The sequence below is a fragment of the Chinchilla lanigera genome, unplaced genomic scaffold (assembly GCF_000276665.1).
Source record: "Chinchilla lanigera isolate Chin_1 unplaced genomic scaffold, ChiLan1.0 scaffold00003, whole genome shotgun sequence".
NCBI classification, from domain to species: Eukaryota; Metazoa; Chordata; class Mammalia; order Rodentia; family Chinchillidae; genus Chinchilla; species Chinchilla lanigera.
In genome coordinates, this window is record NW_004955404.1 from 32888597 (window position 1) to 32912828 (window position 24232).

The window sequence follows — 24232 nt, forward strand, 5'->3', positions numbered from 1 at the left end:
CAAATGTCTAACGGAGTGCTAAGGTCTTTGTACTTCTACCATTTTTTCTTTTTTGGTTTTTCTCCGGTACCGGGAACCGAACTCACGACCTTGCGCTTGCCAGGCAGGCGCTTTGCCGCTGAGCTAAATCCCCAGCCCCTACCATTTTGCATTTCCACCAGCAACAAATGAGAATCCTCTAGCTCTGCATCTTTGCCAACACTTGGTGTTGTCATTGTTCTGGATTTGACTTCCCAGTAAGTGTGTAGAGTATCTCATTATTCTAATTTGCAATTCCCTAATGATATGTGGAGTTGAACACTTTATTACCTCTATCTGTGTCATCTTTGATGGGATGTCTCCTTAAGGCTTTTGTCTAAGTATACTAATCTGAATTGTTTTAATTTTATTAAACATGAGACTTTTAAAAAGATTGTAAATTTCGCTGTAGGAATGTAGGGAGACTCATGTGATTTGATTCCATGGAGTTCTTAACTCTCCGAATTATCCACATATAAGCACTTGCAGTCTGGTTTTCTTGCCTGATACTGGCTCCAAAGTCTGGTTTTCCTGTGACCTCCCATTTTTCTCTCCGTTGAGGGCAAGGTTTACCTTATGACCTTGCTGCTTTTAACTGAAGAAGAACTGTTGATGTTTTTCAGTTTATTCTGCTTTTTCTGTTCGTTATTAGGATTTAGTGGTGACTTACAAGCTGAACAGGAAACTGGAAGCCCCCAGAGGATAATTTTAGCTCTTCCAAAATGTGTTATTAGTAAGAACTCAGTTCTGTTCAGGTACTGTCTAGGAGGTTTTCGTATAAGATTTCCAATGTTGGTGTATAATGTGAGAATGTAGCTTAACGATGAAAGGCCCAGGACGGTGGTATCTACACAAAGGCCAGAAAGGCTAATTCTGATAATTATAAGATAGTAAAGTATTTTTAAAAATTGGTCTAGTATAAATCCTGTTGCTCCTGTGTGCTTTCCCAGAAAAGAGCAGAAAAGATTGATTTTTCCATAGGATTAAAATATTTTCAAATACAGTCACTGGCTACTCTGTGTGTTTCGGGGGGTATTTCACACACATACACGTTTGTTTCTTTTTCAGGGTGCTGCATATTTAGTACAAGATACTCGTATAACAGCTCTGCTTTTTCTCATGGAATTCCCTAGAACATAAAAATGATTGTATCATTCTGAGATTAGATAACAGTATCACACGTATTTCTGCATATTGCTGTGTTAAGCAATATAGGATTCTGTGCATCAGTTAAAATGTAATTTAGAAACAGAGTCTTTCAGTTTCACCTGTTTGTTTTGGGTGCTGCTGGAGATCGCAAATAGGGCCTTACTCATGCTAGGTGTAGACTCTACCACTGAGGTAAATCCTTAGCTTTTTCCTGCATGTTTTTTAAGTTTGTATTTGTTAAAATTTCAATGTAACAAGAATGTTTGTGTGCCTGTGTACTTTCCTGGTTAGAGAATATTGTTGAGTGTCAACCTGGACAAGAACTTTGATTTCTTTTTTTATTTTTTTGTCTTTTTGAGACAGGGTCTCGCTATGCAATTCAGGCTGGGCTTGAGCTCACTTTGTAGCCCAGGCTGGTCTCGAACTTGCAACGATCCTCCTGCCTCAGCCTCCCGAGTGCTGGGATTACAGGCAGGTACCGCCATGCCTGGCAAGAACTTTGATTTCTGTAGTGATCTTTTCTTTCTTCTTTTAGCCTGCTTAGCTCTTTTGCCTCAGATTTTGAGCTGTCAAACATTTCTTTTAATTATATAGATCATATATGGAGTTTGTGAAAGTATAAGAAAATATGTCAAAGCAAGAATGAGAAACACCATGCACATTCTGTTGGCCCCAATTTTGAATATGTATCATTTTATTTGCAGTCTTCCTTCTTTCTCCATTATAAGCACTAATTTTAAAGTTACGGAAACATGATGAATTCTGCATTCAAAAAAATACAGTCCAGTTTCACGTAAGTCTTCTCTTTCACCTGACATTTTACCTACCCTGAAAGATTGCCAAGTTTTCCCTCTGCTCCTGCCAAAATTAGTTAAATTGTAGATACAGAAGAGTAAGTCTTCTGTAGCCCAAAGTGTCTTGGTAGAGGGCGAGGAAAAGAACTGGTGGCAGGACCATCACAAATGGATCAAAGACTACGAGAATAGTGATGACTATTCTGGTAGCTAATTCCATGTAGTGTAGTGAGGAAAGTTTTGCTGGCCTTGAAACATGATAGATGATGATATCATTCGTGATGGAAAGTCATGAAACAGCGAAGTTTTGCTTGCTTTCCTTTATTTAAAAAAATGATTTTTAAAAATTGTAAAGGAGTTACGAAGTTCAGAGATACTGCATGTGGTTTAGGGTTAGTAATTGCACCATGCCACAGTGTGTGCATTTGGAGATGTTAAGGGGACAGTTGGAATGTGGTTCTGGATATTGAGAGACAGAAATCATGGCTGAAAATCCAAATTTAGATTCCAGTGAGTAGATGCTGGGCCCTTGCCTGTTTATCAGTGGGAATGCCACTAGCATTGTGGGCAGGTGAAGAGTTTGTTATTTGGAACTGACCTCATGCTCTGAGGATTTTTACATCCCTCGGTACTAAGGGTCAGCGGTACTCCTCCAGTTTTATGACTTCGAGAACTTTCCATTTCACTGTTCCTCTCCCGCTTCCCATCTTCCAGGATTGTGTGGCAGCTGCAGGGAAGATCATGGTACCAATTCAGTTTGAGATCTGCTGAAGTGATATGTGACCACTTTGACAAAAGGCACAGTATAATCCATACATGTAATTTTATTTATTTATTTATTTTTGGCTTTTCTCCGGAACCGGGAGCCGAATTCACGACCTTGGGCTTGCCAGGCAGGCGCTTTTGCCACTGAGCTAAATCCCCAGCCCCATACATGTAATTTTAAATCTTCTAATAGACACTAAAAAGTAATGAGTTTTAATGTTTCCTGGTAAACATTAGAAAAGCTTGAAAAATTAATGTTTAACATGATTGATGAAAGACATTTCAATATATAACGAGTTTAAAATTAGTGAAACATTCTAAATTCTCTTTTTCATGCTACGTCTTCAAAATTCAGTGGGCAGTGCACATACAGAGCACATTTAGGCGTGGACTAGTCATTTTTAGCTGCTGCATAGCCGCATGTAGTTAGTAGCTATCCAGACAGCACAGGTCAGCAGAGAAGCAGTGTGTACAGTATTAGAAGTGAATTTGGGGTTCGCCTTTTCAGTGTTTTCCCTGCCTTCTAAGAAAAATTCCTTCTTTTGTTTCTAAGAATCAGCTTGTAGATCTCCTAGAAGATTCAAAATTAAAAATCGTTTCTTGCGTTATCACCCCTCACATCTTGTATTTATTTTTATTTTCCATTGCATGAAGGATTGAAGCCAGGGCCTTTGTGCTGAGCTACATCCCCAGCCCCATTTTCTAAAAATTTTTTTTTGCTTTTTACTTTGAGGCACTATCTTAGCGACCTTAAGCTGCACAGACTGGGCTCAAACTTGCTGTCCTTCTGCCTCAGCCTCCCAGAGTGCTGGGGCGAAAGGGGTTCACCTCCACCTCCAGCTTCATTTTTCGCTTTTTTTGTAAGGAAGAACTCTTATGTCTTTTCTTTAGAAACTTAATTTATGTACTCTGTGGTATCCTTTTAGTTTATAGGGACTAGATGGATCGCCACAATGATACATTGAATTTTTAGTGTTACTTTATTAATAATGACATTTCTAATAAAATTATTAATAATATGAATGTAAACAGGTTTATATTTCAGAAGTTATTACTATGAAACATGTTGTCCTTTGATAGAAGAGCCGTCCTTACTTCTGTAAAGAAACACAGTGTATAGAAAGTTCATCGAGCCGCTCAGATGTAGAACCCTAGATGCAAACTGCATCTTCTACACCTGTGTTGAAGGTTGAAGTTACCATCTATGTTTGGGTGATTACAGTTCTCTTATTCTGGAGGGTTTTGAGGTTAATTTGGTTGACTTTTATTAGCCATGTCTAAGAATAAGACTCAATTTCTCCCGAATACTGTGCTAATGCTAAAATCCCTATAGATTTCTTTCAGTTCCCTTGCTTGAGCTAATCAGCACATTTACACCTCCTTGCTGAAGTTCTTCTTGTGTTTAGTGGGAATTTTGGTATACAGAAAGGGAAAAGAAATTCAAATAGGGTAAAACTCATATAAAATTATTGCTAATTTCTTGTAGTATATTTTCCAAAGTTGACCATAAATATTCTTTATATCAGGCACTGTCTTTTAATTTGGAGAAAGCATTTATTCTATTTTATTAGAGAGCATAATTCATTATAAAATTAAGGTTCTTTCCAAACGAGTTCATAATATAAAACAGTAATTCTTAAGCAGGAGACCTCTATCTCCACTCCCACACATTTGGCAATTTCTGTAGATGTTTTTGATTGCTACAACTGAGGGGCTTTAGTGGTAGAAGGCGGGGATGCCACTAAATACCCCACAGTACACAAGACGACCCCCAGTCATGTGGTCAGAATGTCCACAGTGCAGATACTGTGGTCTAAAACAAATCTGAAATATGTATATACAAAGATCGCTGGGATAGGTGTATTGGTGATATCTATGGTTTATTGAAAGGAACAGTTAATGCTTAAAATTTTCTTTTTTCTTGAACCAATTGTGCATGATTGTATCTGGTAATCAGAAGGACTGATCTGAAGACAACGTTATGCAATATAAGAACCATTGTTGAATTCCTACTATCTTGTATGGGGAAGCTCTGTATCGTTTCTATTTTTTTTTTTATTGCTTGTTATTGTCTTTGTTTGATCAATCTTGCATTTGTACATCTGGTGGACTGAGCAACTTCATTGAAGGTAACAGTATGTAATGTAGCAACCATTGCTAATTCCTATCATTTTGTTTTGAGGTCATGTATTGTTTTTGTTGTTTCTGTGTTGTCTTTGTTGTTTTGTTAGTTTTTTCTCTTTAAAATAAAAAAAAAAAACCACAAAAGAAATCTGAGTTACAGCAGTGGACTTCGTAAGTAGAGCATATGTACCAGTCCTGTTGCAAATGAAAGTATACTTTTATGCACATTCATTTTAACCATATTCAGTATCAAATAACAGAAGAAGGCAGTGTGAACTTTCTGGGAGTGGTAAGTCATGCAGATGCAAAATTACACTGTTAACTGTTTTTCCAAGTCAGGTTTATTAAGAGATTGCCAAAAAGTAACAAAGCCTGACTAAATGCTGTCCAGTTATAGAATTCCATAATAAAAATGTACATTCTAAATTTCTGTTTCTTTTCTGAGTTTCATTGTGTTATATTTTAGAATTTCAGAAGTACTCATAAAAGGAAAAATAGCTGTAGATTGAATGTATTTATATACATGCCTGCCCGTGCCTCCCCCCAGCCCCTCACACTAAAAGTTCCAGGAGGGAGTAGAAAGGGTTTGGGAAGCATGGAAACAGAGGGGTGGGGACGAGAGCATCATCTGGTGGCTGAGAGGAGCACGTGTCACAGAAGGGCCCCCTTAGTGTCACTGGCCTCTTCTTGCCCTGCATGCAAGCTAATTGTAGAGTTTTCGCAGCTAGGATTTATTTATGTTCTGTGTATTCTTTTGTCTTCCTCAAATGATTTTTGCAAGTATTCCACAAACTGCTTTTGAAAGTTGTAAGCTCAAGTTACAGAACATTTTGTTGGCAACTTCTCCAGTAGTGTATTTGCTTAATATGTTATAGCAGTAAATACCGTTTTTTTTTTTTTTAACTGTGTATATAGGAGTCATTTTAAACTATGTATATAGGAAACAGTGCGTATATAGAATTGATGCCTTTTTATTTAGCACTGCATCAAATCTAGCATCTGATTGCTAAAAAAGGGCTGTTAGACACTTCATAGTTGTCTTTTTTTGTTCGGTTTTTGCCTTTTTGGGACAGGGTCACTGACTTTGAACTCACAGTGTCACCCAGGTTGGCCTTAAACTTGTGGTGATTGTCCTGCCTCTGCCTCCAAAGGGCTGGGTTTACAGGGTGCAGCACCTCACCTGACTAATGGTTGTCTTTAGTAGTCAGAAAACATTAAATGTCTTTACTAGTCCCTAGCTAAACAGATAAAATAGTTCACTGCTGTTATTTACGGGAGATAGAGGGATCATAGGTCATTCTTTCATCAATACCTGTCACCATTTTTTTTCTCTCTCAAACATATGGAACATTTTCATTCTAGTGGTATATAGAGTAATTCATATAGACAATCTGATACATAAAACCTAGTGAGGTCTGCAAAGAGTCAAAACCAGACTAGGAATCCATCAGCGTGGGAAGAATGCTTGAGACATGACTGACTTCGATGAGTAATTATACTTTTTAGAATGTTATCTTCTAACATTTATAAAAATGTAGTACATGCCAAGCATTTCATATGGATTCACTCTTTGAAACCATTGAAAATGCTAGGAAAGGGCTTATGGTAAATTAGAATCACAAGAAGACTAAAGCAGGACTATCCAGTCATCTGTCCGCCGCTCCTAGGCAGTGTTCTGGTCTCACCCACAGTAGCACACAGCAGTGGATGAAGAGTTAGTGTGGGTAAGGAGGACAGGATGCTTTTAAAAGGTAAAAGATGAGGTAGAACTATTGAGGCTATCTCAGGAATAAAATAATAATAGGTATTTAATAGCATTTCCAGTAGAAATGAATAGTGAACACTCTCTGAGTTACACTTGAGTTTTTTATTGATATAACTGCTGACATGATTTTGAGAATTTGGCAGAATCATAGCTAGGGAGGGAAGTTGACAGGTTACAGTTTTTGTGCATTTGTTTATTTCGTGGTCAGTGACAAATGTCTTTCTGTGCTATATTCCTAGGATGCAGAGAGTCGGGCAGGTCGGGGGAGGAAGGCCGTTGTCACTGTGTCGGGTTTTGTTGTTTAGGTGTTGCAAATACGTGCCCCTTAGTTACTGATACAATCTCTTCATACTAACTGCTTTTCTTAAATCTTTTAATGACCACATACTTTGTAATCTTTTACATACTTTGATAAACGTTGGATAAAATAAGAAATGAAGGTCACTGCTCAGGGCTTTCAAGGAAGATAAAATTACATGTTTGGTACAAAATTTTAGCTAAAGCATTAAATTAGAAATACAAAAAAGGAGTGAACATGGATTTTTTGAGAAACCAATCTTTGTTTACTTGTTTGACAGTTTACACATTCTGGCCACTGAGGAAAACTATAAGGTTGTTTGTTCATTATTTTTTTGTTTTTATTAAAATAGTTATAATTTGTGGAGCCTTAACTTGGATTTTTATTTCTCCCTTAACTTCTTTTTACTTCTTTTCAACTCCTAATTTTTCTTTTTCAGTCTGTAGAGGAGACAAATACTCAGTAGCTCATGTTTTAGAAAGTTAATCTATTTTGGTTTTGAAACGGAGCCACTTGACATTATTGTAGACAAGGAAAGGTGGATATGCAGGTCAATAATCATTTCCTTTTTTCCCTACAGAAAATAAATGACTCAATTCTTGATAGTAATCTTCATTTTCTCTAGCCACAAAAGACCAGAGATGTTATTTCATTACTTAGTCCATTCATTATTCTGGATGTTCTTTTCATTTTATACAAATGACTTTTCATAAAGGGAAATGACTGATGACTGTTAATGTACAGTATTAAAACCTCTGCTTTGGCAAATAATGTTTTTTTTTTTAAGTTTTGATATCTACAACCGTCTGTAGAGTTGATAAATCTCATAAAATGTGATAGGAAAAACAGACTTAGTTTTAAAAAAATAATGTAGCTAACCAAGAGAACTGGTTTATAAAGCTTCTTAAACTTCAACCAAATTTATACTGTATTTCCATGTTCAGATAAGTCTTACTTTTTAATTTTTTGTTACATGATTCAAACCTACTCATCTAAAGAAGTGAGCACAGCAGCGTGCACAGTATGCCCACATATCCACCCGTCTCTGTGTCATGAGCCTTTTCAGGGACCGGGGAATAAATAGCATAGTTTTCCTGCCTCTACCTCAAAGTAAAATCTAGGGACACCAATGCCATTCCTGATGCTCTGTTTTGCCACTGTACTGCTTCTACCCTGTCTTTCCTGAGAGGGTGGTCATTCTTCCATGCTCTCCTACTCAGTATTTTTCTTCTGTTTGTTGCCGCTGCCCCTTCCTGAGTTCAGGCCTTACTCTTCCCTTGGACAGTGGTGGGAGGCTCTGAGCTGGTTGCTGACCCTTCGGTATTATATGCTACATCTTTATAAGCCACCTTCCAAGTTACTTTCAGTGCTGTCTTTATAAAAGAAAAACACATTAGCTTTTGCTTAATGAGCTTTCATGACCTCCACAACCTGTTATGCTATGTGCAAACACATTTCTTCCCTGTTTTTTTGTTTTTTTTCCTTTTCCTAGCTTTTAAGGAGCTTTCTGTTTGGTTCAGTTGCACCTCCGGCAACTAGCACACATAGTAAAGCACAGAGAAATTTTTTGGAACAAATTAGTGAATTACTATAAGTTACAAGGCCCTTCATGATTTGACACCAGGTTACTTTTTTTGTCTGATCAGTTACTTCTCCAGCAAATGAAATGGTCTAGCCATACTAAGTTCTCTTTTATTTTTTCTGTGGTAATTCTTTTATGGAGAATTTCATAGCTCTAAGATTTTTGACTATGTTGTCTATTCTAGAACTAGGAGAATGAATTGATCATCTCTTTATATTTATTTTATTTTTTTGGTTTTTCTCCGGTACCAGGAACCTAACTCATGACATTGCGCTTGCCAGGCAGGCGCTTTGCCACTGAGCTAAATCCCCAGCCCCTGATCATCTCTTTTCTACATTTTTATGGAGAATTTTTTATGGAGAATTTCATAGTGCCAAGATTATGGAGAATTTCATAGCTCTAAGATTTTTGACTATGTTGTCTGTTCTAGAACTAGGAGAATGAATTGATCGTCTCTTTTCTACATTTTTCTTTCAGTAGCCCGAGCAATACTTAGAACATACTGTGCGCTCCATGCAGTTTTAAGCCTGGAGATAGGAAGACTGTTAGGAACGAAAACACAAATCTATGCTTCCTGACATTTACATCCTCGTGTAGCAGCAATGGCAGAATCTGCTGCATATGAATACTACAGCGGTATAGAATATTCACATCCCTGGATGTGGGAACATTTTTAGCATGGTCAAGATACAGCTTGAGTAGAAAGGTAGAGAAGGGAAGGGGTAACTGGTTAGAGGCTCCTGCTGTAGAGAACGGTAAGGACTTTCCATAAGGTCGGTGCTCTTGCCCTTTGCTGTAGATACGATCCCGTTGCCTTTGCCTTGTAACTCCCACCTCAGCCTGCTGTTATGTGAGGAGTTGTGGCTCATTCTCCAGAGTAGCTGGCACAGTTCTTACTGTGTTGCAGCTTTGTAGCAGTGTCAGTGCGCTCTGTTGCTGGTAGCAATAAAAAGCAAGGTTGATCTCAGGATTAGACTGATAATTATTTTCATAATTTAAGGCAAATTACTTAATCTTTCTGAACCTTAATAATTTTCTTTTTTGGGGCAGGTACTGGGATTCGAACACATGACCTTGCACTTGCCAGGCAGGCACTGTGCTGCTGAGCTATATCCCAAGCCCTTAGTTTTCTTTTCTAGCATGAAGATACTGTAGTAAAAAAAAGTTTTGGGGATTAAATGACTAGAGTGATATCCTACAAAACTTCCTTTGTTGTTCATGGTTATATCATAGCTAGAAGACTGCCTGACTGTCATTAGTTGTTTTTAGAATGAGACAGGATAGGCATAAATGAATGATGCAGTGACTATAAAGCACATGAACCAGCACCTGGTATATAAGTGCTCAATAAATATTATTGCTGCATTTTTTTAAAAAATTAGGAATCCCTGAGGTCATGTTGTGGTCATGTTGTGTTGTGCAAGCATTCATCCTAGTCATCTGTACGTGGACCTTTCTCCTGCATTGGCTCTTTCTGCCCAGGTTTCTGTGACCATGTGTATACCTAGGAAGGAGGTCTGGAGGATAGGATGGAACACATGGTAGCATTTGGACTCTCGCTTACTCCTATTTTCTAGCTCTAGACTCTGCTGGAACTAGGCCCTGAAAATTAGTTCCTGCCAGCCCTGTTGCTTAGAGAGGATCTTCTTTCTGGCTTCATTTCTAGAACTGAACTCAATTCTCTGCTGTCTTCATCTGATACCAAGCCCACTTCTTATCCTTCTTGATGCATAGGTACCTTCTTTTACATGTTGGGCCTCTCCCGAGTGTTGATACCTGCCCAGAAGAACTGGAGTTTGTTCTTTCTCTCAGTAGTTTGGTTGGTGGTAGGTTGCACTTTCGTTGCCACTATAGTTCCTTGTTTTCTGACTAACTTTTGTTCTCCAGTCTGCAGATTGCCCCTGGCATCTCTGCTAGTGCCTCATGGTTCATGAATGTGGTGATGCAGATTGAAGCCAGTAGCTTTGACCAGCAGAGGCCCTCACTGAATGTCCATGGAAAGATTTGGCCCATTCACAAACTCAAGCTTGTGTAGTTCTGCACAGAGTATGGATGACATAAATACCTTTCCATTAAAATTTATTTTAATGCTGGAAAGTGTTATTTGGAAGCTCAGATGTCATTTTAACGACCTCTGTAGGATGAACAAAGAGAAGAAGGCATGCGTCCTTTGTTTCTAAAAGTGTGCAACCTGGTATTACCTAACCATGGAGCTGGTTCTGAGGAATGTGTTGTTCAGGCTGTTCTGTCGTTGTGAAAACATCATAGCATGTAGTGGCACATGCTTAGAATGGCTACAGCCTCAGGAGGTGTTAAAATCTTGTAGGGCTGATGTTGCCTGTGTGGTCCGTCTGAAGTTTTGCCACCTAGTGCATGGTTGTATGTGGCTGTTTGAACATGCCTTTAGGTATTTTTGGATTTTAGGTTGGGTTGGGTTGGCTGTCATTTTGAAAAGCATCTATTTGCAACTTGAATAAGAACTTCTGTTTTTCTTTGCTAGTTTAGCAGCTCATTTATAGGAAATATTTCTAAAATACTTGTGTAAATTATATATTGTTGAGATAATTCAGTACTTCTTTAATATAGAAAACAGAAGTGATTCTTGCTGTGGGATGATGTAAGTTGCTGCATTATAAATAGAGTTGAGCTAGTCCTGTGGTGAGAGACTGTTGCATGTGTTTCAGTGTGAGATATTTATGGAAGGATTTTGTTAAGACTAAAGAAAAATACTTCAGAGTAATGTATGTATGGATCATTGCAGCCATGATTGAGAATTAAGTTGAGACTCTTACTAGGGGGGGACTCTGTAGAGTTTTGTCTCTTAGTTCTGTTAATGAAATATAGCTAGTGAGATGATATTCATTCTCCTGATATGCAAAGGAATGAAAGATGAAAGACTAGGTTCAAATGGAAAAGTCTCTGTTTGAAGTGATGTTTAGTTTGTACCATTTCCCATACTTTGCTTATTCATATGTGCTCTATAAAACTGAATTATGAAGAAGGATAGGTAAGCATTGAAAAATATCTTTTACACTTAATCTTCACAATTATTTAAAATATAACACCAAAATGCATCTATCTTTGAGTGTAAAATGTGAGAGATTAAGTTACTATTTCACCCAAGTATATGAAACTGTTGTAAAAATATTGAACTAGCCGTCAAAGATGTGAATATTTTCAAAACACAGCATAGCAGATGAGCCTAGGCGAGATTTTCTGGATGGTGAAATAAGGATAAACTGACTTGCTAAATTAATTATGAGACACTACTACAATAGAAACATATACTCTCACTAACTTAAAAAACATACTGAAAACTCGATTTAATGAGAAAAATGTGAAATAGCTTAGAATCCAGAGGTTGGTTTGACTTAACATTATTATTTCCCAAAATACACTCATCAGTGAGCAGAAATTTCACATTTAGTCCCATGGCTAAGTCAGATAAGCCCTGGGAAGAGCTGTTACCTAGATACAGAGCTCCTCTGGTGAGACCTTCAATAAGGTGTTCGTATTATTTCTGTTTTTGTGTGTGGGGTGCATATTGATAGGAAGGGAGGAATATAGATGGAGTGTAGTTGTTAAAGAGTGAAGTTTAGGGTCAGATTCACTGGGTTTAAAACAGAGGTGTACTGCCTGCTAATTGTGTGTCCTTGGGCAGCTTAACTCCCTTGTCTCTCAGATGCTTTAATTTCAGATAATAATGGCATCAACTTCTTGGATTTCTGTGAGAGTTAAATGAGTATCTGTATGCATAGCTCTTAAGATGTGGAACTATGCAAACATGAGTTATTATGTTACCAAGATAATAACAAAAATGATTATTCGTTTCGTGCCACTGTACGCCTTGTCATGTAGCAGTAAATAATTAAAATTATTACCTAAGCATCATTCTAGTCTGTTAGGTTTGATAGCCCTTGTGCAGAAGGATCAGGATTGATAGTCCTCTATCGGAGGATTTCACTGATTCTCTTGTATTTCAGCACACATTTTGTGTAGTTGTTAGCCTGTTAGTTGGTGGGTCTGGTACATCTTTGGTGTGGAATCTGAAAAAATTCGCCATTGTTGGTGTGTTTTTGTTGTTGTTGCTATGGTAGAGATTAGCCAAAAAAGAGGAGGGATGTGACTTCTCTAAGAAGTCTAATTTTCTGTAATGTGATTCTGTCTTTTTCTACAAGATGACATTCTTTTTGACGTGCTTCCATTTTAAAGCTTTAAGAGTCTGCCATGAAAAATGCCTCAGGAACTTGACTTGGTGAATCCCAAACCACTTCTGTGTCCCTCACCTCATTGTTTAATGCAACATGGGCATGGGGCAAGGGTGCCTCATCCCCTGTCACTGGTCATGAAGATTTAAGTTGATACACACATAAATAAATATGGCCTGTACATACAGAGAGCAAAGCAAACACCAGAAAACATTTTTGGCTTAGGAAAGGAGACCTTACTGAGTATTCACTGGCTAGTTTTTTATTCCAGCATTGCAGACTAACCCCCAGTCACAAGGAGGCAGAGAAAAGGACTTGGATTATGGGAGAGGGCAGGTAGTAGACCTGGGAAGTCACCCTTACTGTATAAAATTCTGAGTCACCTTCATTGTGTGTGTTTATGAGTTACTGCCATCGAAGAGCTGTCCCTTTTCCTTGAAGCAAGTGTCATTCTAGATATGTCGGGATATTGGGATCAATTGCTATGATAGTTTATATGGCTTTTGAGTATGAAAACTACTAACTTGTGTGTTACTGTGTTGCCAGATCTTATTTGGTAGGTAAGGGCTACCTAGAGCTCTGTTCTCATTTAGTGTGCGTGGCTGACCAGTAGCCAGCTAACAAATCCTGTAGTGAATTTTACATTAATTGATAAAATTCACTCATAGGAAACAAGTAGCCTGCACACATGTGTGTGCAAATGTGTATATAATACACATTACACATTATAATTACAAATTTTATACACATTATAATGTATACATAATACACATTACACGTTATAATTCTGAAGGTCATATGATATCAAAAGTGCACACCATAAATGCACAAAAAGTACGATGGCACTAAAACTGATTGCTTAATAATTATTTTACCCCTTGGGAACCAATTGAGCTATTGATTCCACAGAAGATGTGTTTTGATTAAGATTATAGCAAGATAGGTTTGACAGCCATTCCATGTTATTAGAACCTATCACATGTATAAAGTCTGTAGTCACCTGAGATTGTATGTGTCTGAGCTTAGTGAGCTAAGTCTATCAATATTTTGTTCCAAGGACTGTATCTTCAGTGCTGTATAGTTAAAAACCATTCACTTTCCTGGGTGATTTGAACATGCTGTGGTGCTTAGTGCTTAATCTGTATGTGAGGCAAGCTTTGAATCAGCAATGCACAGCTTAATATGCTTCATATACGAGGTAGTGACAGTACACACCTGAAAGCTATCTGCACTAATTGAAACAGTTGATACTTGGTTCCCTGCCTGTGAATATTGTTCTTTATGGTTCTGTAATTACTATAGTTGTGGCTATGAGTGATCTTGGAAAATCATAGAAGGGGAAATCATATTTCCGGGGAAAGCTTGATTTCTTTAAAAAAGATCACAGTTTTTCATTTTTACATAAACTAAAATGTACATCGTGACTCTAACGCAGCTGGAATTATTCACGACCAACAATGAAAAACTGAAAAATCATATGAAAATGCAGTGGTATTTAAATGTGCTAAATGGAACATAGACCCAACCAGGTTTTCATGATTTATCAGTTTTTAACTTCAAAAGACTCTGGTTAGCTTGCATTTTTAAAACCAATGAGTTTATCACAGTCAGTGGGGAAAATGCTTAAAGTATATCAGCTGTAAATTGGTACAAAGCACTCAAAGGGACATTAGCCTCTAATCAGATTCTAACAGTTCATTAAACCTGCCTTTCCAGAATTGCTCTTTGTCTCTTCTCCTCCTTTGCTTAGGCCTCCATTACAAGGCATCTTCTTCTTTCTCATTCTAGGGAAGACCTCCTCTAGGGTAGGAAGGAATATCAACTCATCCTTCATTGTCCACCAACCAAAGAGCCTGTGGGCAGCTTTGTTAAGGCAGCTTTTGCGCACTGCTGTGGGAGGCTGGGGAGTTGAGGGCTGGCTAACTGCAGGAAGGCTTTCCCGAGACTGGGCTGGTCTTATGCCAAGCTGGCTGCTTCCAAGGACGGAAGCTAGTGACACGAGGATTTGAGATCTGTGCCCGATGTGTAAACAACCACAGGCCTTGATGAAAGGATTTTAAGTTTGGAACGAATTGACTGAGCTCACCAGCAAGACCACAGTTCCTTGTGCTCTAAGTAGCAGAAAGGATGCAAAATCCCTAAAAAAAAAAATAAGAAAAAATGTCCCTCCCATTTTGAAAATACATGTATTTTCAAGGAAAGAAGGACTCCAATATATTTTCTTTCTGTTATCTAATAGGCTAGGTGGCATTAATTTTTTTTAAATACTTGTTAGATAATGAGAATAAATTTTCTCTTTTTGTTGATTTCTCAGAGCACTTACTTACAATAAGGGGCCCCATAAGCTTTATTTCACAAAGTAGAAAGAAGACATCAGTAGAGCTTCACTATACCACACTTCGTTGGTATTATTAAGTAGTAAAAACATTTAATTTATGACAGAGTGAAATGGGGAGTTTGATTTAACTATTTTATGGAAAAGCTTTATGAAATCAGTGTGTAGATAGGGAGAGGTGAAAAGAATTAGGACGTGTTATGTCCATGTACCAATTCCCCATGATGAATGTAACCATTATGTATTATAAACATGTACTAATGAAGTTTTTTAATTGTAAAACAGAAGGCTCAGAAATTACAGTTTTTGTTAAACTATGTAAAATATTTAGTAGCTAAGCTTTTTTACATTTAGTAAAATCACTTTCGCATTATGGTTATATTCTGTAATGGAGCAAAAATAACTGTTCTAAAAGCTCAGTCAAATTTAGTCATATCACTTTCTTACTTTGGTCAGTGCACAAGGATGGTAAAGTTGGCATGCTAAACACATTCTAAAATGTAAGCCTGATGTGGTCTTGAGCAACCCCTGATGTGTGACTGTCTGACTGTTTTCCTAGGTTACTGACTTCAGGAAATTCCTAAAGCAATGAAAAGTAGTAGAAAATAAACTTGATTTAATCCTCTTATAGATGTTGTTTGAAATTCTGTTGAGCCACAATATAAATAAGGTTTTCCTTTCAAGAGGTGGTAAATTGAGTGAAACATATATGAGAAAAGGGGAAAAAAGTTAGCTAGAGCCTCAAGAAATCATTCTTAATCTACAATTATGTTGCCTGTTTTTAAATATTTTGGGGGGTTCGTATAAATTTCCATATGATCAAAATTGTCATCATATATAAATTAAATTACTCTAGAGTTATATTTTCTTGCTTTTAAATTATTTAGGCTTTGAGAATAGATAAGTAATTTTTTTATCTAATTTTCTCTTTTATGAATGTCTGTACAAGAGACAACCTCTAGAACTAAGGAAAAGAAAAACTTGCCTTACAGTTTCTTCCACTATTGAGATACTGTGATAAATTGTTTCAGCCCCATATAAATTAATGTAAGGTTTCCAGACTTCAGTTTATTACAGTCTGACCTCCAACCCAGAGGTCAAAGCATCAGGCTGATTAATTCAACTTCTTGGTCATTATTTCAAATGAAAGTTCAGATTGGGATAATTGGTTATGCTGATATTCACATTTAATTGTACTTCACTGTTAAAGAATTAGGTTAGCAGCGCTAGAGGTACTCCAGTGAAGGAAGACTCCACCACACGTCCGCTTTTGCTGCTTTATAGCTGAATCTCCCCTCCCCTTTTTTATTCTCAGAATACCGACACCTTTGAGAACAGAATGTTAATGCTTGATGGGATGCCGGCAGTCAGAGTGAAAACAGAGCTTTTGGAATCTGAACAAGGGGTAAGCAGACGTTTCCAGTGATGCCTACCTCCTCCTCTTTCTCATGGTGCCATTCATTTCCAGACCATCCTGAGGCTTGCAGAATAGTTCCGTTTGTTTGTATGTTTTCCCCCATTGCTGAAGCTATTCCCTCAAGTAAAAATCATTTGAGATTTTGGTTGATTCTCACCCAGTTACAAGCTTAAATATTACTTCTTGGATAATATGCTGAAATTAGAAGGGATAATGACCTTATAAAAAACATGTTGTTATATTTAAATGAGTGAATTTTTCAAAAGCTAACAAAAATCCAAAGTAAAGAAGATGTTTTAAGAAATAAAGTGGAAATATAACCTTACTGTTAAAATAAAATGGTTCATTCTAAGTACAGGTATGAAAATGTTAGTTTTTATTGGGTAGAGTTGGGTTTTTTGACATTTGTATTTATCTTTTTAGCTCCATGAGGAATATGGAATGGTTGATGAAATGGAGTTCAGTTCATCTGAAAGTTGCCTAAAAGCAAGAGAAAAGTTATTTAGCAATATATAACCAAATAGATGAATTAGTTTATGGGTATTTAAAATATAACTACTAAGAGCAAAGATCCTTCTTAGTGAACGTAACACATTTTCTAATAGTTAACATTTATAGCTCCACTACTTAAAAGCATAAGGATAGTATAATTGGTTATAATTGGTTTCAACATTGGCATGCACATATATATAGGTTTCAACATTGGCACACATATATGTGTGTGTGTGTGTGTGTATATATATATATATATATGTATATATTCAGAGAGTAGCAATTAGAAGGTCTTTTCAGGTCATTTTTAGAGGATGTTATTTTTACTGTTGTGTTCAGCATGCATTTTTAAATTCTGAAGTAATCCACAAAGTTCATGTTGACCAATGAAACATCTCCATAGTTCTCTGCATGGTATAGTGACAGACTGCTAAAGATTCAGCCCAAAATTGAAGGAGTAGAACATCATGAAAGGAAGAAAAAAAAAATCAAAAAACTATGCCACCATTACTACATTATTTGTTCATAGACAACTTTTCAGAAAAAGTCATATGTTCACCTAGATTTCCTAGCTGGACTCATCCAGTTAAATTCAATATATCTTCCAACTATGCAGATAAAGTAGTTTCAACATTGACGAATTAACCTAATCACGGGGAGACTCATTCTATTCCTTTAGAGTTCCGATGTCTCATTTCACTTCTTGAAATGTGGGTGCATGAATTTAATAAAACAAATTTCTGCATAATATATAAAGATTAAGTCTCCTTCAGAGAAAACAATCTTTTTTAGTGCTTATAGGGGGGAAGTAGTCTCTCATATTTCACAGTATTGCTTTTACTTTATAATACTTTCTTCAACTCAAATAGCAATGGCCTGTTCCAACCTTTCATGTTAGAGGGAGGCAGAAACTACAGAAGCCCCGCAGTCAAAAATTGCGGCACGGATCAGTGGTCAAAGCCTGGATCGTGACTTTTTGTCACCTGTCCCCTGACATTTAACAGTGTCCAGAGGTTCTTTCAGCTTCAATATCTTTTTCCAGTTTTAAGGTAAGATTTGCCTGAAAGATTTAGATGTTCATAAAATGAAGACCAATAATTATAGAGGTTTTAAGTATGAATAAAAACCCTGTATCACATTATTTATAGAAAGTAGGGATGTTTTTTGTTCTTAAACAGGGACAGGAAACATTGTGGGTTCTTAAATATTACTTAGTGGCTTTGCATGAAGGCCAGTTTTCTTTCTTGTGAATGGAGCTGGTGTTGGCATTTTAACCCTAATTTAGATTGTGTATACTGGAGCAAAATGGGACCTTTATTTTTTTCCTTAGTTGTTTAATGAACTATAATTTCATTCTTGAATGGAAAAGCTTCAAGAGAAGCAGTCTGCAACATTTACTGAAGTGTATTAGAACTTAACTATTGATTACAGTGTTCATAATTTGTAATACTTTACGTCTGCAACTTAAAATAAGAAATAAAACATACAATTTCAGTGATCTTATTTTTGGCCACTTTGGGTTTTTCATTGGAGGTGATGGGGTGGGTGCTGCCTACCATATAATTTCAGAATCTCAGACCTAATATTTTTTTTTTTTTAGTAAGGAATGCTAGAATATTGAAGATCTTATAATCCTTATTCATACCTAAAGGCTGTTTCAAGTTTGATTCTTTATAAGAAAATATAAACATGTTAGCGAAATTTAGGTAATCACATGTGGTTTTGTTGTTTGGTACCAGGAATCAAACTCAGGACCTTGCGCTTGCTAATTAGGTGCTTGTGCTGCTGAGCTGTTTCCCCGGCCTCATATGGGGTTTTGAAAAGATGAGAAATGTTTTCCAACAAAAAATTACAGAAACTAACGTGTCCCAGCAGTGAATATGAAAACCTGAAGTTGATACATGAAAAGAATTTGTAATCACTCTGGAAAACGTAGTTTAGAGACCCTGCCTTTAAGACACAGACATTAAACTTCAGTCTTCAGAGGAGAAGCTGCTGTTTCTTCCAGGCTGCAGAAAGCATTTTAAAGATGCTGCTTTACATAGGCCTTCTGTTTCTGTGCTCCATGGGGGCATGTGTTTGTTCCCTCCTGCTTGTTATAAATAGGCTTTCAGGTCTTCTCCTGTCAGCTGGTATCTGCATGTCTCCCAGCCTTCCAAGAAATTCAGGACCTAATGATCGCATTCCAAGGGCTAAAAGAAGGCTGTAGACCAGACCAAGTCTCTTACCTGAAAAATTTTGCTGCAGTGCCCTATTTCTCTTTAATGAGTTTTGCGGCATGTTTATGCGGTCATGCCTCTTCAGGCAGATTGACATATCTTAGAGGGTGAAGTCTGGTTTTTACATTTCTCCTTTTATCTCTTACACTTCCTGGTGGATAGTAAGTGCTCAGTAAAGGCAAGATTTCATTCATCTTGTCTACAGATTATAACTACCATAGGGGTAAAGTATAACGTCCATCAGTAGTTCTCTGTAAAACCTGGTTTGCCAGCTTCGTGAAGCTATTGTGAACATACAAGTCAAGTTGGATATACTGGAAACATTCTCACTGGTGCTGGAGGTCTTGGTCCTATGGCCATGCAATGTGTATAGGTATGGTACCAGTTCTGAAAGCCTTCTCTTTGGAGATCTCTGTCTCATGATTTTAGTTATGGGATATCTCAGTAGATTATCACTAGTGTTTCCTGAAATGTGACTTCAGTTTTCTTCAAGCTTGTCGGTAATCCAGCACATGCTGCTAAGCAGTCTGCAGGAAGACTGTGTGCTCTTGTGATATGCTTTGGGGCACAGCGAGGAATGTTTGAGTGACTTTGTGTGTGACCTTCGGTGCTCATGCCCTGCTGTTACAAGAACTTCCCAAATGCTGTCAGTCTTTGGATGTTCTAACATGTTATTAAGCAAAGAACTACAGCAGGAAGAAGAGTTTTGGAACTATTATACCCAGAGATAAGGCAGTATAGGGAAAAAGGGCACTGCCTCAAAGACATAAAACGTGATTTTGTTGCTGGCCCTGAAGTCACTAGCTGACTGACATTGGAAAGTTCCCTCATAGAGCCAGGCTCCTCAGTACTTCTCCATGCAGTGGGGGTGTTGGAGAAAAGCCCTTCCTTCTCAGGTTTGTGATATCCTAAGATCCCGGGAAAGGGCAAAGAGAGAAAGCATTTCTAATTCTGGGTGCGGTGCTCATACTACCAAAAAAATGTATGTGGAAACAAAACTGCCCGGTCTTCCAAACGAGACAGGCTGAGTTCAGATACTTTTTCAGCCAGGTAGCAGCGTGTAGATAAGACTTAGTCTCTGTCACCTTACTTCCCCTTGGTCAGGAAGCGGAGTTAACCACCCAGAATCAAAGGAAGCTGCTACATATGGTGGGTGCAGGACAAATGTTTGCCTTTTGAAGAAAAATAGGAGGAAAGACTCTGTTCTTTCCATTTTTGTTCCTGTGGTTTTCATGAGATATTTAGCAGAGATTTCAAAATCTGTTATCATTCCATAATCCTACAGGTAGTTAAGGTAAATCATCCTACAGGTAGTTAAGGTAAATCTCATTTTCAAGGATACCCACAGAAATTTTTCAAATTCCGGCGAGATGTATTATGTGAAAAATAGAATCAAAGGGAAAATGAGAATGGTTTGGCTACATTTTCTGAAATGAAGTTCAGAGTTCATGTGCCTTAGAGATACTTACAGCAGTATTTACACATAAAATGATAAAGCTATCTGGGATATGCTGTAAAGCAAAACAGGAGAGAAGAATGCATAGGACTAGAGATGAAACAAGAATGGTGGTGGTTCCATCATTACTGAAGCTGGAAGATGGATACAAGAGGAGTTTGTTTATTCTGCCTAATTTTGTATGTGCTCAAAATTCTTTAAAATGTGTAAGAAAAGAAAGTAATCCTTAACAAAAATATGAGAAAAGTTTACATAAATACAGCAGCTTTAAAAGAGGGATAAAAGCAATATTTCTTACTGGTCTCCTTCACTGCCAGTCTGCTGAGCCTTGTGCGTCTGCCATAGGGGAGGAGCAGTCCCTGACCAGCCACTAGAATGTGAGCTGTTTGTTACCCTGCCTCCTCAACTGTGGATCCGTAGAGAAGAGTGGTGTCAGTGCGTTAGATCGAGAGGCGGGAAGAGAATGGCTGGTCGGTCAGTTTTAAGTGCTGCAAGTAGCCAGTGACTGAGAGGTAAAAGACCCGTATGTGTTACCCATGGAGGAGAAAGCCTAAGGCTCCTCGTGGCAGTGCCACGTAGCTAGGAGGGCTGAAGGGGGTGAAGGTGACAGGTAAAAGTTCAAGGGCTACTTCCATTCTTACTATCTGGAAATCTCAGCCTGCCCCACAACAGACCTCTGTGTACTCTCATTTTAGAAATAAGACAGAAGAGCACAGTGATTTTTTTGCCCTTACGGCAGCCTGCAGTAAGTTTACAAACCATTCTGCAGGACATTTGTAATGTTGTGTGAGGACATTCCTATCTCAAAGAGGTGACTAGCACCATGAAACAGTTACAACGGAACTGCCTCAAGAGGAGAGCTTAAGCATTGTATCTTCTCAGCCCAGGAGCTTATGAATAGACAAAGCTCAGTAAATTGTGATTCACTCAGATACTGTTTATCTGGGGGCCTGTTTGCCACACTGTGGAATGGGAGTGATTTTGAGACTGGTGCTGTTTTGAAAAAAATTCTAATCCTTAGACTTAATAAAGAAGTATAGACAGGTGCAAGTATTGTAGCTGCATTTAGAGGTGTGGTATGCAGTGCTTATTTAAGGCAGGCAATTCCATTAAAATTTAGTAGTTTTAGGGGGGAAAAAAGCCAACAGCAAACCTTACTTATTTCCTCAACAAACATCTGTTTAATTTTACATTATAGATTTAATGTACATCTGCATGTAAGGCTTAGTAAGACTGTTACTTTAATGCCCTCATCAAAGGGAAGAAAAGGCATTTATTAAAACGCCACTTACATTACCCTTTAACAGGCCTCATTATTTCCCCTCCTACTGTGGAACAGGGGCCAGCATCACTAGTAATGGTAGAATTATCTTGGAAATATGAATTTGCTTATCATTTAATATTCTCTGATGACCCACTGCTTGAGACCTTTTGATCTGTACTGAAATCTTTGCTTGTCACTACCTGGCTTCAAAAGAAAACATATGCAGAAGCTGTGATTTTGCTAATGTGAGAAGACCGGTATTTTTTTTTTAAGCAGAAAATATCTGCACTTGCAGAACTCATGTTTTAGCAAAGAGATATCCTCTACTAGAGATGCAGAGTTGGACTGATTTTAATAATGTCAGAATGGCCAATAAATGTATTAATAGAAAGAATTGAAAATCAATGAGCTGTGATAGTAATTACATATAGTACCCAAGGGAAATATAGCAGGCAGACAAATCCTTTCCCTGAGGGCCTGCCCTGGGCACAGCTATGAAGTTGATAATTCTGCCATTCCTCCTTCCCTAGCAGTGTGCGTTCTCCTTCAACTTGATTCTCTTGTCACCTATAGTCCTAATACCTTGATGGTCTCATTGTGCCATAATGGCTCAGAGTATCTACAGAGGACCAGTTGTAACTGTAGTCTCACTAAATGAAGAGAACATAAAATGCTGTCCTTTCTGAGAGTTATTTGCATTTTTATAGGGTCAATGCTTTGTACAAAGGAATGCTTCTTAAAGAAATTTCATGCTCTGAATAATTTGAGGATTTTGAGTTGAGGCAAATTAACCTTTCCAGAATGTTTCAGCTTATGTAAGACCTGATCTATTTTGTCTATTTGTGTTTGTGGTAGAAAAAAAAAAAATGTACGTGTACCATGAGGCATGTATTTCCCTCTATTTGGTGTTTTCTTGTGCTAACATTTACACACTGATCTACTGTTACACAAAATTTGGGCTGTATTCCGCAAGAGACCAAAGAACTTTATGAGAACAGACAAAGTTTTAATTTAGACCAGTCACCTCTCATCTGGACTTGCAAGTCAGGGAAGTGGGCGTGGGCCTGCCTTTGTTCCCAGCTTATATACATTTTTGGTTTCCATGGTAACAGATTGGAATGTTGTAGCCCTGGCCACATGTTGTTTTCCTTGTGCCACATAACTGGGTCAAGCTCCGGTCATGAGCCCAACCACAATAATATATACTTTCTGTACTCTGTTATATATGTCCCCCTTTAGATAACCATACATTTCCTTTATGATTACAATGTTTATCTAGGGCCAGGGAAAGGAAGAAACAACCCAGGCAAGGTCATAGGTAGTTATCTAGGCTCTGGTGTTCTTTGTCTTTGGAAAAACATTCCAGAGCTAAGTCAGGATTGCAATGTTAACTCTTTACAACCCCTCCGGGATGTTTCTCAAGACACATGTTGAGGCTTGCATTAAGACTAGAATTATTCTGTCTTAAAATGATATGCTAAGAGTCGCAGTCCCCTACATACAGTGTCTCACAGAAAAAATCCTATTAACTCTTAGGGGAGTTTTACTTCTGAGCATGAAGGATGAACTGCTGTGGGAATTGATCTCCCACCGTAAAAAACTAGAAAACCAAGGAATAAATTAAATAGCACCCTCCTGAACAACCAATGGGGCACAGATGAAATTAAAGAAAAAATTAGTTTCTGCAATTAAATGACAATGGCAATACAACATACTGGAACTTATGGGACACAGCGAAAGAAGTCCTACAAGGGAAATTTATAGCAGTGAATAACCCATGTCAGGAAACAGAGCAGGTGCAGATAAACAACTTAACGGTGAACCTCAAACTTCTGGAAAAAGAAGAGCGGGCTAAGCCAAAAGCTCATATGAGGGAGGAATTTTTAAAGTTCAGAGCAGAAATTAGTGCATTGGAGACTAAAATAATACAGAGAATCAATGAATCAAAGAGTTGGTTCTTTAAAAAATTAAATGAAATTGACAAACACTTAGCCAACCTTATCAAAAAAAGGAAAGAAAAGACTCAAATCCATGCAATTAGGAATGAAAAGGGTGAAATCATGATGGACCCTGCAGAAATCCAGATCATCTACACCTACTTTGAAAACTTGTATTCTAATGAGATGGAAAATGCAGAAGAAATGAATAGATTCGTAGATACATAAGAATTACTAAAGCTGAATCAATAAGATATAAAAATCCTAAATAAACCAATGTCAATCAGTGAAATCAAAGACGTAATTAAAAACCTATCAACAGAGAAAAACCCAGAACTTGATGGATTCACTGCTGAATTCTCCAAGAAATTGAGAAACGACCTAGCACCACTATTTCCCAAATGCTTTA

General features: G+C 37.7%; 1 protein-coding gene across 4 annotated transcripts in view; it reads left to right on the forward strand.

Annotated features, from left to right (window-relative positions):
* The window catches only part of Klf12 (Kruppel-like factor 12), a 411890-nt gene that overhangs the window by 172961 nt on the left and 214697 nt on the right, over positions 1–24232 (forward strand). For all 4 annotated transcript variants that reach the window (XM_005374183.1, XM_013516598.1, XM_013516591.1 and 1 more), the window contains one exon: positions 16354–16443. In XM_005374183.1, the coding sequence (XP_005374240.1) occupies positions 16354–16443 (90 nt within the window). The remainder of the gene's footprint in view (positions 1–16353; positions 16444–24232) is intronic.